Genomic DNA, 17,022 nt, shown 5'->3' with positions numbered 1-17,022 from the left:
GTGACGTTGTCCGTTTTCCTCCCAGATATGTGAGACTCTGCGAGGTGGTCGACCACGTTTTCCCCTTGCTGAAAAGGAGCCATTCTTCCGACTTTCCCTGCTCAGATACGTTCAGTAACTTCACCTTTTGGAGAGAACCGCCGCCACCCTTTGAAAACCAGGACGTTCATTCTGCATCAGCATAGTACGTTCTGGGCCACCTCGTGACAGCCTGTGAAGATCGGGCGCCCCCATTAAAAGATAGGTTTGGGAACCTGCAGTCATTTGCTTAAGAGCAGAGGAGCATTTCTCTCCCGGTCCCCCTGGCCGGGGCTGACATTTCTAAGTGATGTGTACGTCCTAGACGGGACGTCGGGTGCGTCCCTGGTCGGGAGGCCATGCCCGGTTGAGGCTTCAAGCCCGTGGCAGCGCTGCCCTCCCCAGCCTGCTGCAGGCTGGGAGTGGCTAGTGTGCAAGATGGGCTGTGAACCCGGGGGGTCCCTGGGATGACGGGATCCAAGGAGGGGCGCCAGGTGTGCACGACTTCTGGGAGAGTGGGGGACACATTTGTGCCACGTGGAGGGCTGTGCAGGGTCCCGTGACCTGAATCTGAGGTCTCGGAAGGGACTCCAAACCCCACCGTTCTGGGCCTTGACCTTGCGGATGTGCCCTTGTGGTATTTGCCAACTGGTCTGATGTTTTTAATTCCTCTGGTTAAAGCTAACCTATATAACTGGCATATTTTCCCCCATTTTTGTGGCACAAGGCTGGAATGTTTGTGCCTTAACGCACCCGTGGCAGACATTTTATTTAGAATGTGCTTTGTCCAGCTCCCTGTAACTCTGCGATGCCTTAAGTTCAGATTATAGGAAATATTACTAAGGCAGTATTTCGAATCAGTTCGACACTCTGCCAGCAACCTGTCCAGCAATGCGCTGCTGAAAATGTGGGCTCGCACAGAGCTCATGCCAAGCGGTGATGATGTCAGTTTCTTTTGGGAGCTCTCAACAGAAACTGGTTGGTTTTAAGAAAATAGTTTGAAGAAGTTAAATTATATTCTTTATAGATAGTATTATTTATTACCTTACTCTGATTGGGTTACTGTTATAAGCATTTTAGCCATGTTCTTTCTATTATAACTGTCAGTAATACATTAAAAAGATATACGTGTTAGACCATCCAAAGAGCCTTATTCTGTAATTCTCACAACACTGACCTTCTTTTGGAATTTATGAGTCATACTTTTTATTTCCCTTAGCTTTTCCCACTCAGATTTAAGGGCAAGTGGATAAGTAGTCATTTGAGTGACATTCGTCAAGCCGGTAGAAGATGATTCTTTTACTTGTTTGTTAAATTGGCCTGTGGAGAGGAGAATAATTTGAAAAGTGAAAGAATTGTTTTGGTAAAAGATTTCACTTTTCGAGCTCTTATTTTTTTAAAGAGCGTTTTACTCCAGTGGTTGAAATGCTCTCCTATTTAAATCGCACGGTTAGAGTCATGGAGGCAAACAGTGAAACAGTTGAATGCAGTTTTACTCTTTCTGTGAAAGAAAACCCAGAGGCTTTGCCTTCCCTGTCGCCGGTGGGCTCTGCTGGCAGCGGACGCCTTTCCCGAGCAGTTCGCGTGGCCACGCGGAGAAACGCAAACACCCGTGCGTAGCTGGTCGCAGATTCGCAGAGCAGCACACGCCGCATGTGCAGATGCCCTTTTGGAGGCATTAAAAATGATTTAAAATAGTCCTGCCTTAACCTGGGCTAGCCATTAGTGACCTTCAGAGGCTACATTCATTCTTTCTGTCACGAGGGTATTTTGGGGTGAACTTCAACTGCTGTGAACTACGTAGAAGCTCACGGGCCTGCAGAGGCCGGCACAGTTTCTCCCTTGCACTGGGAGGAATCTGGCTGTGAGACCGGGTGGCCTGTCCCTCGGAGCGGGCGCCCTTCATCAAGACGACCAGCTGTAGTTCTCCCTCGCAAGAGCATGCAACTTTGGACCCCCAATTTTGATGCACGCTAAGCTTCCACGCCACTGCCCTCTGAAACAGAGCACGCCTTCCAGAAAGTCGCACTCGGGTCTGGGTCAGGTTCAGAGTGTGAGCCCTGGAGAGGCAGTGACAGTCACACCTGCCTCGTGGCTTCGGAAAATGGGATTCGTGCCTGGACAGCACTCACGCCTGTGCCAGCTGGTTTTATCTGTGCTCACACAACCGTAACTCAGTGACCCCAAAGCCACGTGCTAGGATGCTCTATTTGGACCACGCATTTCGGAGTTGCCCTATGGAAACGAATCCCTCCATCGCGACAAGTCATCAAACATTCATCACACGTGATGAAGAAAAATATATGTCCCTGGTACATTGGAGAAAATGATGACATCTTCAAAGAGGAGTCCCTTTTCCATTTTAGGTTTGGATCACCACTTTAAATATATTTTATTTACAACGCTTGATCTGTATTTGTATATGCTGGTACAATGATAAAAAAATCACTGTAATACTTCATTGCACTGTGCTGGATGCAAAGCTAGGATGTATTGTAACAAATGAGACGAATGAAAGACTTCCCTGAAAATCAGGTGTGTGAATTTTAAATAGTTTTTGGTAAGTTATTAAGATGCTGATCTCCTACTGTGTGATATCAAGCATGTTATTTTCTACTCAAAAAACAAAAAAACGAAACCCTTAACGCTGTGAACTGTTCATTCAATATTTGGAATAAAAGAGCCTGTCTCTTCTGATGCCTTCGGTGAAATACTGACCCTCTGCATGCACTTGGCGGGGAAGGAGGGGTGAAGACAGAGAGGAGAGGAGAGGGCTGCCCCCCTGGGCTCGTCCCACCTTGTTGGGAGTGACTGGAGCAGGGAGGGTTCAGTTAAACGCTGTACCTGAGGTGCCTCCCAGGACCTGGACTATGATCGGTGTTTGACACGTGGCTCTTACACAGGTGGGCTCCGTTCCCTGTTCTTGAATGGGATGTCAATCAGGTGCAGCCACAAGAGAAAACACAGGAGAGGCTCAGGAAAACCAAGCTTATTATGCTTGCAGGTTCTCAGAATGGGAGCCAGCTCGCCAGCAGGGCCACGTGGGGAAGCACCAGGGTGGTCAGGAGGCAAAAGACAAGTGAGGGGGGGAGCTGAGGCCACGGCCTTTGCTGGGACTTCTGCAGGAAAGGCAGGGCAAGGTGAACAGCTTAGGACTGCCTAGTGTGAATCATTTCAGTGGCCTCTGAGCTATAGGGGTGGCCCTTGGTTGCCTGATGCCTTTGCCCTGGGCTGATGAAGGCAGAGGGCTAGTGCCTCCTGGGGGTGCACAGGCCAGACAGGAGGCCTGGCTCTGGATCAGCTAGTTTGCATATCACAGGCATGCTTCAGCTGGGCCCTTTGCTATCTCTACAAAATAGCCAGCCCGTCTTTCCCAGCCAGCAAGTTTTTTAAGATCCCAAACACTATAACATACGTAAAATAAAAGAGACAGTACAGGTTCCCTTACTTCATGTCCACTGTCCTCATTTTTTGGACACTTTCTGTGGTGTACCCGATTTGTCTCGCATTTTGAACAAGTCAGTCAAAACCCTTGGCGAGTTCACCCAGATCACTTGAAAGCCATCATAACTCCTATTGATTTTGTGCATTGTCGACATGGCTGAGACATCCTATTGATTTACCTGTGTGCGTCAGCCTGAGTGTTTCGGGAATAAATGTAAGAATATTGGTCCCTAAATGCTTCAAAGATGTCTCCACAGGGTACCAGGCTGAGCTCCTCCTGAAGCCCAGATCCAAACAGTTCATCTCTTCATGCCTCTGTATCTTAAAAACAAAACAAAACTCTCATTTAGCTGAACATCACAGATTTATTCCAACCCTGATTTCAAGTTGTAGGTGCTTTTATCTGGAAAGCAAAAATCAGTATAAACTGCAGTCTTGGGCCCGGCGATCCCCACCTGCTCGCCCATCACCACTTTCTCGCCGTGGAGCCAGTAGGCTATGCTGTTTCCATTCGGTTGTGCAGGCAGCCCTCACACGTGTGCTGGGGAAACCAGTTCGGTAGCTTGCATTTCCCCAGTGTCTCAGCTGTAATCACCTGAATATTCAAAATACTTCCTATCCTTGTTTTCAAACCCTGATACACCCCACCAGATTTGCCAGTGACGTCATCAGACCTCAAGGAACATTGCCGATGGGTCTGTGACCGCCGGCTTTGGACCTCAGAGTGACCTTTCCTATGAAAGGTAACGCAGGCAGCCCTGGTACACTCCTGGGACAGGAGAACAGGAGTGGAGGAAAGTTACACAGGCCCCATTTTAAAAAATGAAACTCTGGAATCTGACTTCCTTGTTCCAGCAGGAGTGTCGTCCTAACCAGCTCTTCCAGGGAGCTTTGTCACATCACCCATCATTTCCTACTCATCTGCCTCCCCTTGAAAGTGTCTGTACAAAGCACCGTGCCCTGCTTCTACGTGTCTGCAGTGGCGGGGGGTGGCAGGGCATCCTGTCTCTGCGCTAAGCAAAGATAAGGTGGTTAAAAGCTCCACTAGAGGGCTTCCCTGGTGGTGCAGTGGTTAAGAGTCTGCCTGCTAATGCAGGGGACACGGGTTCGAGCCCTGGTCCGGGAAGATCCCACATGCCGCGGAGCAACTAAGCCCGTGCGCCACAACTACTGAGCCTGTGCTCTAGAGCCCGTGAGCCACAGCTACTGAACCCGTGTGCCATAACTACTGAGACTGTGCTCTAGAGCCCACGAGCCACAACTACTGAGCCCATGAGCCACAACTGCTGAAGCCCGTGCTCCTAGAGCCCGTGCTCCGCAACAAGAGAAGCCACCGCAATGAGAAACCCGGGCACTGCCCTGCTCGCTGCGACTAGAGAAAGCCAGCACACAGCAACGAAGACCCAACGCAGCCAAAAATTAAATAAATAAAATAATTTTTTAAAAAATTAAAAAAAACCCAAACCAACCAAAAAAAACTTCACTAGAGTCGCCTTCCTGTTTCTGACCCCTTTTTCAACTCCTGCTGCAGTGGAAGGTGGAGGTGGGTGTCACCACCACTGCGATAGGTCGTGGTGTCTGCAGGAAACCAGAACTTGAGCAGACAGAAGCTGGCCCTGGAAGTCATCGGCCCCCAGATGGCCACCGGGGGGCGCAGTCTGTTTTGGTTGGCAGTTCAGCCTTTAAACGCATTGTCCTGGCTTGACAAAGGCCCCTCCCTGCAGTGCTTGCCTTGGAGGCCAGCCAGGTGTGTTGTGAGCTTATGGGGAGAGAAAGGAGTAACATGCGGGACCATTCGGGTACCAGAGTGCCTTCAGTTGGCATGGCCCCTGGTCAGACATCATTAACCGGCCTCGAGGAGGGAGCAGTTTGTGGCTGCTTGTCATTCAGGTCTAAGACCCATTTAGATTTGTGGTTCTCAAAAGTATATAGTCTCAGGGCCTGTAGCGCCAGCATCAGAGCTTGCTAGAAATGCACGTTCCTGGGCTCTTCCCTGGGCCTCCTGAATCAAACCCTGGGTGTGGGGCCCACAGTCAGTGCTAATAAATCCTCCCCAGGATTCTGATGCACGCTCAAGTTCCAGAGGACACACCTGAGGCCAGATCCTGTTCCCCAGGGAGCTGCTTCTGCATTATAGCAGCTGACACCTAGCTTTGGCCTGGTCAGGGCCACAGAAAGGAGCTGCGGAAGGATGGGGGCCCCTGGAAACCCAATACAGCGCCTCGACCGACTCCAGGGTGTCCTGAGCCTTGGAGGCACAGCTGCCAGCCTGAACCACCTTCCTGGGCATCTCTGTCCGCTGGTCCCGGCTGGGAGGAGATTGGAGTGCGTGTGAACCAGCAGACCTGGGCTCGGCCCGGATTTCTGACGGCTCCCTTCCTCCCCCAGATTGTTGGAGCCTTGAGTTGCTGTCCTGTTGCCAGCGATCTTTTCACTGGTGCAGGAAGTCCATTCAGCCTTGCATTGCTTTTAATGAGTTTTGCAAGCAAGTAGCCTCTTCCGGTGACTCATTCTGCCTTTTGTGAACCGGAGATGGTGGTTTTAGGTTTCACTTTGGAAAGTAACCACGACTTCTGCTGCTTTCTCCGCTGCTGGAATCCGAACAAGTTACATTCATTTTGCAACAAAGAAATGTAAATGTAGGAGCGCCAGTCATATTTCTGCTCTGATTGTAAAAACATCCTTTTCCGAGATGCATGACAGAGCCAAGCTAAGAAGAAATGGTTTATATTTTCAAGGAACACATTCATTTGGGAACTTTATATTTTTCCTTCCAGAGTGGCCTGATAGTTTCGCTTTTATTCTTTTGTCTTTTTGATTCATATTTCAGGGATATCCTAAAAATAAACAGTGCCTGTTGACTGAGTGAGGCGGTTAACCTCTGTTTTATTGAGGGAGATTTGGTTCTGGACAAAAGTTCGTGTTCTTGTTTTCATGCAGCACACAAAGGATGACAATGGAAATAATTTCTTATGCAGTAAAATTGTTTTCATCTGGACCTTCCGCAGAAATAAGTTTACGGTACCCGAATAGGTGAACCTCTTAGGACTGGAGAGTGTGTGTTAAGTGGAAAAATGCTACGTAGCATCTTTCCTCCAATTCAAACAATACAGTGATCTTCAAAATGTTGCGGTGTTGAACTAAATTATTTTTATATAGTTGTATTTAAGTACGCGTAAACAGAAAGCAAGAGCCCTTATACAATAATAAAACCAAAATGCATTTAAAATTAAGAGCAGATAAAACTAAAGCACCAATGAAATTCAAATTAACCTGAATGTTATGTGGTAGAAAATGATGTGTTAAGGCTAGCGAGATGATGCTGGATTTGGGTTTATAACAGAAGTATCCGTGTTTTATGTTTCATTTGTCAGCTTGATTCTTTTGATTTCTGAGCATGGTGGGTCATCATTTAAATCATTATTAACACTGACTTCTGCAAAATACAGTAATGAAAAAGTCCTTATTTCCCATTTCCAGCAACACTGACGGCTAATGAGCGGTTGCAGATTCTTCCAGCAGGATGGGGGTCCCCTCAGTAAATTGTCTGATGGGATGAGCGTGGCACCGACTTGGAAATGGGGACTTTGGTATTTAGCCAGGGCTCGCACTACCGAGATCCCATTGTCCTAATCTGTTTGAAGTGCCATAAAACTGTCGTTTGGACGTCGTGTGACATCATTCGGTACTTAATGCATCAGCACACTTGGAGGCTGGGTCTGGGGTGCCCATCGCCCTTCTCTCCTCAGGATTCTGGTTGATGGAGCACAAGTGACGAAAATGGGCACTCACAGGTCAGCTTTTTCCCCCAAATGACAGAAGTTATGGAAGTTGCCTGAAGTTTCATTGGAGCGTTTAAATATCTCTTTTCACCCCCCCTAAACTAGAAAATTCCTCCCGTCTTTGGCTCCGTGGAGAAGGGAGCATGCCTGCCGCTTTTGGGCCCAGCCGGCCTGCACCCGCATCGTGCGACAGAAGCTCAGCCCCCCCACCCACCAGAGGGAACAGCGAGGAGGAGGCCTGCTTGGCAGCCCCTCCCACAGGGCGGAGACCTTCCCTCCAACGATGCGGAGGGTCTGATGGGCTAAATGCACATCTGCATGCATTAAGGGAGGCAGGTGGGCAATTCTGTTTCCAGGGAACCAAAGCGATTTTGAAACTTCTAAGGATGGTTTTGCTTGCTTTGAGAGAAAGTTGGCGAGTGGTCAAGTAAGAACCTTTGTGTGAATTTGGGGGGACCCTGGGATGGCTTTCCCAGGGAATGGGGAACCAGGCCTGGCACGTCTCCTGCCCATGAGCACTTCCTGTTGCAGGAACTGGGGCAGGGGAGCTGAGCAGCCCCCAGATCCTCAAGGTCTGTTCCAGTTCACACGGCACCTGGAGAAAAGATGGGGGAGGGATCTAACCTTGACACCTGGAGATGAATGGGACCTTGGGTGGCATCTATCTCACCTGAGCTCTCAGCTCCTCACCCCTGCAATACGCAACTGATGAGAACGCTCCAGACCTGGGTTCCTGAGATACCCTTGACATCCTCTGGGGACGGGGACGAGGACGGGGCGGGTGGGGTGGGGTGGTGAGGACAATGAGGTTGACTTGGGCCTCAGAGAAGACCTGGCTTTTTCTCTCAGCAGAACTGCAGTACCTGGCAACGAGCATCCTTTTACAACAGTGTAAAATCATCAGCTAAAGTACAAAAATTGAAATTCAGGTACAAGAAATAATTTAGGGCTGTTGATGTACAATGTATGAAAACGTGAGCTTATGAAAAGGGCAGACATTAAAACTGAGCATGTCCTGCATGTCTGTGGGAGGGTCTCACCCATGCCTGTGGATAAAACATGGCTTTTCTGAGGCCGTTTGTTTCGGTATAGTTGATATGCCTGTTCATATTGATAAAAGAAATGTTCACATATTGAGTTCCGGGGAAGTCATTCTGGCTTATACATGAGATAACTCGAATTTTATGCTAATTAGAACAGCTTTCTTTGTGGCCTACCAAGCGTACATTGTACATCTGCTTTAATGATTAGCGAAAAGGGCACAATGACCAGAACTAAAGAATGTCCATTTTTAAAATAAAGATTAAATGCCTCCGTTCCTGGGACACCAATGCTGGGACTTCTTTGATGATAGAACTCCCTTCCCAGGTGCCAAGGCCATACTGACTCGATGTGCACGTGCTGGTCTGTTTGTTTGTTTGTTTTAAGGTTGAAGAAATATATCCCTGACTTACTTCATGTTCTTTGTTCTGATAAGATATAAAACTGTGCTGGGATCCATGCTTCTCTGGAGCACTTGCTCAGAGTAATCTGGGAAGGTGGCTTCTGGGCTATAGTCCTCAGTGTGGCTCAAATAAAACGCTTTTTTTTTTTTTTTTTTTTTTTTTTGGCTGTGTTGGGTCTTCGTTTCTGTGCGAGGGTTTTCTCTAGTTGTGGCAAGCGGGGGCCACTCTTCATCGCGGTGCACGGGCCTCTCACTATCGCGGCCTCTGTTGTTGCGGAGCACAGGCTCCAGACGCGCAGGCTCAGTAGTTGTGGCTCACGGGCTTAGCTGCTCCGCGGCATGTGGGATCTTCCCAGACCAGGGCTCGAACCCATGTCCCCTGCATTGGCAGGCAGATTCTCAACCACTGCACCACCCGGGAAGCCCAAAACGCTTTTTTATTCTTATTATAGAGTGTTTATTGATTATCTTCTTTGACAGTATGTTCATTGGAACAAGTCCTCTAAGGCCACTTCTCAGCTGGCGTGCCGATAGGCCGCATTTACAGTAGTGCCCCTCTGAGCATCTCTTTCCAGTTTACGGAGTGCTTGCACATTCCTGAGCTCACTGGCTTGGTCCCCGCCCTCCCCCCCCCCACCCCCGGGCGCGCCTCAAGCATCTCTCAAGGCTGGTGTAAGCCTCACCTTCCTACGGTCTCTGTGAAACGCTCTGGAGCCATTCAGTTCATCCTGACTTGCTGAGCAAGACTGAGCCGGGCCAGGAACAGGGAAGTCTCCATTTCCCTGTGTCATCCCACTTCAACTCTGAGCCCCATAGAAGGACACGCTCTTATATTTCTTTTCCGAAGCAATGATCGCAGTGCCTGGCACCTCGTGTACGTCCAGGAAGGTTGATTTGCAGCCCGAGTCGGTCTTGCGGTCTTTCCTTACGGGCACCAGCATCCTCCCTGGGCGTGAGTTTCCTCATCTGTGAAGTGGGAGAGCATCGTTATGCCTGCTGGCTCCACGCGGCTGCCATGAAGCAAATAATGGCACAGAATTATGGGCATGTCTGTGCTTTGGACATGGCACAATCCTAAATTTTATTGTCATTGCTGTCTCAGATCACTTTTTACATTCGCTCTGTTTTACTGAGGAGAAAATTGACATTCCGAGAGACTGTGATTGGTCGAAGGTCCTCTGATGAGTGAAAGGCAGAGCAGGAACTGGGGTCTCCAAATCTAGCATGACCTCAAGTGTTAAGAGGCCCTGTCCCACTGCACCCACCGAGAGTGGCAGGCGTATGGGTGGCCCCTGGGGCGATGGAGGTGAAGTGGGCAAAGATCAGAGCAACCCCTCCGTGTGCCCAGAGCTCTGCACACAAGAGAGGCACCAACACGTGTCCTGGCTGAGCTGGTGGAGACAAGAGGACACAGAGCAGGGAACAGGCCGTGAGAAAGACCTGAAGCATCTTCCACAAATTACTCAGGGTGGAACCATTGTGTGCGCCACAGTGCCTTTTCGAGCTAACACGTTTTGAAAAACGGGGTAAGCACTTCCTGTTTCGACCAGAGATGAATGCAACCCAGGCCCTGTGCCTCTCACCAAGCAGAGCTTGACCTTTCAATTCGGAAATATCTGCAAGCACCCAATTCTGCTTGGGTGGGCGAATGGAGCACGTGTCACTGAAACTCCTGCCAAAGACACTGACTCTGGGCTGCACGGGAGGACCCGCCAGGCACCATGAGACCTACCGATTGGACGCACCAGAGCGTGAACTGAGGAAACAGCGTCTGGGGCATGGGAGCGAGTGAACGGCACTCGTCTTCGGCCTTCTGTTCTTTGTTTGCCACAGATGTGTTTCAGCAGCCTAGCAACACAAAGGAATGACACTCGTGTTCCGTTGCTGAATTCCTGCTGTATAATATCCTGCTGGAAATGTTAATTGGTTTTGGACTTCCTGTGAAAATGGGGCAGGGACAGGGCATTTGGAGACCCTGAGCTTTCGGAGGTAGGGCAGAGGTGGTTAGCTGTCCTTCGAAGAGCCCTGCTGTCCTGGAGAGTCGTTGCTGAAAAGCAGCTTCCTCCCCGGGACCAAGTTCCCCAGCCCCACATCTAGGTGGGGCTGTGTCACCCCCATCTTGGCGACGGAACTAAAAGCGGTAGTGATCTGACCACCTCTGGGCCAAAGCAGTTGAAAAACAGGTGTGCCTTTTTCACATTCCCTGTCTCTCTGCGTCACTGGAAGCGAAGGTCTCCGGGGCAGAGCCACAGGATGGAAGGAACCTGGATCCCTGAATCACTCTGTAGTAGGCCACCTGCCAAATACGCAGATGAACTTTGCAGAGGGAGAAATAAGTTTCCATGGTGATAACCTCTGAGATTCAGAGGTTTATTTGCGACAGCAGCTAGTGCTACCTAACTGATCCACAGAACGAGAGAACAGTTGAGGGAAGAGATTCTGATTGGAGAGGAGCATGATGGCAGAGCCGTCCTGGGGAGGGAGGTGGCCGCCCAGGCCTCCTGTGACAGCGAGGTCACTGTGCTTTAGGAGAAGTGGTGTTTCATCCTGAGTTCTATGTTTTCTTTTTCTGTTTGTTAAAGAAGGAGAAAAAAGGAGAGAGGTATTTGACAATGTGAAAAAATGCTACTGAGAAGCTTTGTTCTCCCATAACATTTTTTTCTGGAGAAGGGAGGAATTAGAACTACATTGAAAGAATGATAAGCAATAAAAAAGGAGCAGCTCTCAGCCCCAGGAAAAGTAAAAAGTTATAGAAATACAAAATACCATGGCGTTTATACTAGGAGGTTTGGGGATGGGAAAAGAGGCTATATGAAAGATAAAATCTTCATCTATCATAGTAAGTCAATAAGTAGTATCTAAATTTGGTTAATGCAAATATTATAGTACGTTCATATTATTTAGAAATAGAAAAAATTAAATACCAGAATCAACAGCTCAAAGAGTTGGAAAGGCCCGTCTCCAAGGAGCAGAATGGCTATGTGTGTGGTGGACAGGCCAGGCTAGATTTTGGTTCTGTGTCTCCTAGTAACACTCTTTGACTTTTAGGACTATGTGAATATATTATTATGGTTTCAGTAAAACAGATGAAAATTATAAAAGGACGCCAACAAAATAAAGTGAGAAAGAAACAAAAAGAGCAACACGGAGGAGCAGGAAAGAAGCAGGAAGAGGAGAGAGAAACGACCTGCGGAGACTAGACCCAGCACTCGCCTCCCCTCCCCTCCATGCTTCCACTCTTCCTAAGGGACAAGGCTTCTTCACTCATCAAACTCTTCAAGGATAATCCTTTTTATTCCATCCAGTGACCAAATCTCAAGAGCACCAATCCATTTATTTATTAGCTGCTTTATGCCTAGAGTGAGTGTTCATGGATCAATCAGAGTGGTGTCTGGTACCTTAGAGCTAGTACTCGACAATAGAGCCAGCCAGACAATAGAAGGAGTAAAATACATTGCAGACCCACTATACGCCTGATAAAATGCCAGGTGCCAGGGGCTCCGAGGAGCTCGTGGTCAGGAGGAGATGAATGTTTAAGAAATTGTGTGCTGAGGTGGGGCAGGTGCAGCGATAGAAACGTCCAGGGTCCTAGGCGGGGGTGGCAGCGTGGAGGGAAGGGCAAGTTTATCTGGGGGCGGGGACGGTGGGTGTTAGGGAGGTACCTGGACTGAGTCTCAAGTGATGCCTAGATGTTTTCCACCCGGGAAGCAGTGGGGTGGGAGCAGCTTTATGAACTTGATGTGGTTAAAGGAGGGGTTTGAAGTGTGTGGAGACACGGTCGAGAGGTGGCCACGTCACGGTGTGGCCAGGCCAGAGGGTCTGGTCTTGCCTCACGTGCAGTTGGTGGCCATTCGAATGAAGGAAGGGGTGGCCTGAGTGCCGGTCACGCCATGGGCCAGAGCGATGGGCCGGGCCAAGGGACTCACTAGAGACTATCGGGGCAGCTCCCGGAGGAGATGTGGAGGACCCTGAGCTGGGCGGTCATACGGCTCGAGGAGAGGGACCTGGGGCCCCTGGGGCGGAACCCAGGATGAATTCCGATGTCCGACACGAACGCGAGTGTCCGGAGGAGCCCCCACCTGTAAGCCCAGGGGAACAGGACCAGCCGAGCGCAGGGACCCGGCAGATGAAGAGTCAGCCCGAGACGCGTTGTGTGGTTCAGCCCCGAGGACACGCCACCTGCTGGCACGGGCGGCAGGTAAGGCGTCCAGCTGGACACACGTTTTGTCCCCAACGAGGTGGACAGGAGACTTTCAGACACAGGCCCTGGCCCCTCCCTCAAAGCTGCTTCCCCTCCCCCTCCCCTGCAGGGACGCCTGGCTGCCTGTCACCGAGGCCTAAACCGCAAGAGGAGGAAGGGCGGGTCCGCTCAGAGAGACCCCTGCGCCAGGATGCGCCTCACTTCCGGCTGAACAAGTCTCAGACCCTCTCAGAGGCCCCCGGAGCCCAGCTCCGAAAACGTGTGAGCGGGGGGACCCACCTTCTGCCCGCTCCTCTCTCAACCTCTGAGCCCAAGGCTGGCCAGGTGGGCTCCCAGCAACTCCACACCTGAGGAGAGGGAGGCGGAGCCTCATCTGGGCTCAGATCCAGGTCATCTCCATCCCAGCTCTTCTCCTGTTCTTCCAGGAGAGAGGGGGCTGTGGACACCTTGTCCAGGTTAAAAAAAAAAAAACCCTGATATTTGGTTCCTACAGGCCTGTTAGTTCTTCGTGCAGAACGGAGGAGGAGTAATTGATACATTTTGGTGCGTCCTGGCTGGGAATCTCTGAGCATAAACTTTGCAAGTTTTACATGAAGAGAAGGAGATTCTTGGTGGGGAGGCAGAGCGTTTACAGACCCTGTGGGCCTCCGTTGTCCTTGGGGAGGCTGCAGCTGTGTGCCCCCATCAGAAGTGCAGCTGTGGCTGATGCTGGTGAGAAGTCTTAGAACAGAGAACCTTCGAGGTCCTACCATCAGAGATCCTCGACCTTGGTTGCATGTTAGAATTAATGGGAGGGGGGTGGTATTTTAAACATCACTGATGTGTAAGTCCCGCCCCAGACCAACTGAATCTGAGTCTCTGGATCTCCATCCTCCAGGGAGGTGGGGCTCGGCTTGCTCGGAAGTGCTCACATCGTAAACTCTGATTATTAAAGATTTGAAAGACCCAGACAGTGGGTTCAACCACAGCAGCGTGATGGTGGATTTTATCTACAAAAGGATAAAGACCTTTGTGAGCCGGGGGAAGGAGTTGTTTATGAGGGTGGTTCCATCTTCTTGAGTAACGCAGAGAAAAAAAACCAAAACGGAATTGTCAGGAAACAAAACGCTACAAATAAATGTGGTATGCTCTGCTGAGGGAGCAGAGATTGATGTGATACATGGTTAGGCACTGGGGGTGCCAGGAACACCTGGGGAAACAGAAATGAAGAGACTTTAAGAGGCAGAAGGGAGCCTCTAATAAATGCGGAGACTTCAAATTTCTCAGGTTTTCAGGAAGACGGCAGTGTCTCAAATGTCACTTTGTGAAAAGCAGTCTATTTGCAGCCATCAGCGCGAACCTCCTCCAAGGTGAAGGCTTCCTGCTGAATTTGTGCTTCTGGAAAAACAACGCGACCAACAAATGGCCAGACTCACAGGGATTCTGCTGAAGCTGAAACCAAGCAGATTGAACTTTTTCCATGTATTTTCCATTTCTTGTCCTCTCACAGAAATTTCTGAAACCTGTAGTGGTGTTTGGCTGAGTGCTGAACTGTGCAGTGAACTGGTCTCGCCACCATAATTTTCACAGAGCTAGGGATTTGCTAGGGTTTTGTAACATTTGTGGGGGGGGAGGGGTGGTGCTGAGGTAATCTTGTGGTTCTTCATGGATCTTTGGAAAAATGGGGCATACGAGAGACTTGGCTTTGGATTTCTGCCCCTTTGCAAGTGTTAAAAAAAAAAAATCACATCCCTTCGATTGGAAGGAGCTCAGGAAGCAGCCGCTTCAGAAAAAATCCATCCAGAATCTACTTCCATCAGGACCTCTTTCTCTAATCCTGAGTAGAATGAGACATTTGAAAGGAGAATTATTTTAGATTCGATTTCTTTGGCCTTTAATTCCTGTGTGGATTTTTAAAAATGGGAAACAATTTAGTGTCCATATTTGAGAGCATTCTATTTTTTTTTTTGTAAATTATAAATATAGATGCCAAATAATGGCATCCATTTGTTTTTTTTTTTTTTTTTTTTTTTTTTTTATTTATCTATTCATGGCTGTGTTGGGTCTTCGTTTCTGTGCGAGGGCTTTCTCTAGTTGCGGCAAGCGGGGGCCTCTCACTATCGCGGCCTCTCTTGTTGCGGAGCACAGGCTCCAGACGCGCAGTCTCAGCAATTGTGGCTCACGGGCCCAGCCGCTCCGCGGCATGTGGAATCTTCCCAGACCAGGGCTTGAACCCATGTCCCCTGCATTGGCAGGCAGATTCTCAACCACTGCGCCACCAGGGAAGCCCCTGTTTTTTTTTATTAATTAATTAATTAATTAATTTATGGCTGCGTTGGGTCTTCGTTTCTGTGCGAGGGCTTTCTCTAGTTGTGGCAAGTGGGGGCCACTCTTCATCGCGGTGCGCGGGCCTCTCACTGTCGTGGCCTCTCTTGTTGAGGAGCACAGGCTCCAGACGCGCAGGCTCAGTAACTGTGGCTCACGGGCCCAGCTGCTCCGCGGCATGTGGGATCCTCCCAGACCAGGGCTCGAACCCGTGTCCCCTGCATTGGCAGGCAGGTTCTCAACCGCTGCGCCCCCTGGGAAGCCCCTGAGAACATTCTTTAATGTATATTTGGGCCCAGTGTACAATCTCTCCAGGGCTGTATTAGACTATATGGCTGAACTTATGTACAAAGTGAAATAGAGTAAAGGTGAATCTTCAGAAGAGGGGAAATGTGGCCTTGGAGTTAATTATTGTCTTGCTTTTTCCCATCAGAGCTTTTGGTGGTACACATGGAATAGTGATAGGAACTGAGGGGGTGGGTTCACACCTTGGGGAGTGACGTCCCCATCAGGAGGACAGCTGCACTCGTAGACACACATGCAATTCGATGTGAATGCAGAGTCTGGTGGCAGCAGGCACCCTCTTGGTTTCAGTCTGCATTTGATCAGATGGAATAGCCTGGGGGACTATGGGTGACGTAAAACATCCAAACACTATCCCAACAGCCTACTCACTCACTGACCTGTCTGCGGTTGGTAAAGTGGTCCTCAGAAGAGATCAGGTTTTAGAATCATCTTTCATTTTTCAGTTGTGCAACATTTCAGGTGGGTTATGGATTTGATACCACCTCATCCCAGGCAAATATCCACTCTCCGGTTGGTTTTCTGTTTATTTAGGCAAAGGTGCAGACACCTATTGGAAGTGAGGTGGTCACACAGAGCGGAGAGCAGAGAATTCACTGTGATGCATTAGAGTTTCCTCTGGCCCTTCATTTATCTGCAGGACAATAGCCAAGTAGGATAGGCTCTCGCTGGGTCTATGAAAGTACATTTTTTATTGTTCTGTAATATCCAAGACAGCCCCGTCCTGCAAGTTCACCCCTGGACTGTCATTTAATATTTTTTTATCTAAAGGGAGAAAGGCAGAGAGAGAAAGAGGTCGAGGGAGGGGGAGAGTGAGAGAGAGGAATTGGTTCACAGAGTTGTGGGTGCTGCAAGTCTGAAATTTGCAGGGCAGGCTGGCAGCCTGGAGACCCAGGGAAGAGGTGATGTAGCTCAAGTCCAAAGGGAGTCTGGAGGCAGAAGTTTTTCTTCCTCAGGGGACCTCAGTCTTTGCCTCCGAAGGTCTTCAATTGATTGGATGAAACCACTCACATTATGGAGGGTCCTCTGCTTAACTCAAAGTCTACTGATTTAAATGTTAATCACATCTAAAAAAATACCTTCACAGCAACATCTGGACTAGTGTTTGACCAAACATCTGGGCACCAGGCATAGTCTAGCCAAGTTGATGCAGAAAAATTAACCATCACAGATGATAAAGCTGAAACTCAGAGAAACATAGGCTGGTGTAGCTAGGACTTGAGTCGGGAGCTGACTCCAGAATTTGTTCCATTAAAGCCACACCGTCTCATTTAGTGTGTGTACAGATGGGTAGGGGCACCGGACCTATTAACCCCGGGGTCTGCTGATGGCAGCAGCCATTTTTCCTGCCTTGATAACCTTCTGGTCACCCTACTGGGAGAAAAATCTGGGATTCCCCCAGGTTTCTCAGGATAGCATCTCTGGAAGACAGTTCTCGAAGACCTGGCTTTGTGGGAAGGTAAGGATTCCTGGGTAGATGCTGGAGGCTGGCCCAGTTCAGTTCAGTTCGATTCAATCCACCCTGA

At 49.4% G+C, this 17,022-nt stretch overlaps 2 protein-coding genes across 14 annotated transcripts in view; one reads left to right on the top strand and one right to left on the bottom strand.

Annotated features, from left to right (window-relative positions):
* Nucleotides 1-17,022, bottom strand: part of LOC309643282 (uncharacterized protein) — a 437,652-nt gene that overhangs the window by 310,197 nt on the left and 110,433 nt on the right. The gene's annotated exons all lie outside the window — the stretch shown is intronic.
* Nucleotides 1-17,022, top strand: part of LPIN1 (lipin 1) — a 219,891-nt gene that overhangs the window by 126,117 nt on the left and 76,752 nt on the right. For 6 of the 13 annotated variants that reach the window (XM_082425893.1, XM_082425888.1, XM_082425894.1 and 3 more), the window contains 2 exons: nt 26-184; nt 4,318-4,504. In XM_082425893.1, coding sequence (XP_082282019.1) covers nt 26-184; nt 4,318-4,489 — 331 coding nt within the window. In that variant the 3' untranslated portion in view covers nt 4,490-4,504. Of the gene's footprint in view, nt 1-25; nt 2,716-4,317; nt 4,505-17,022 lie in introns of those variants that run through there. The other 7 variants (XM_082425896.1, XM_082425900.1, XM_082425889.1 and 4 more) reach the window with 3 other exon arrangements.

The sequence above is a fragment of the Balaenoptera physalus genome (assembly GCF_965194825.1).
Source record: "Balaenoptera physalus genome assembly, chromosome: 15".
NCBI lineage: Eukaryota > Metazoa > Chordata > Mammalia > Artiodactyla > Balaenopteridae > Balaenoptera > Balaenoptera physalus.
This window is presented reverse-complemented; position numbering and strand designations above follow the sequence as displayed.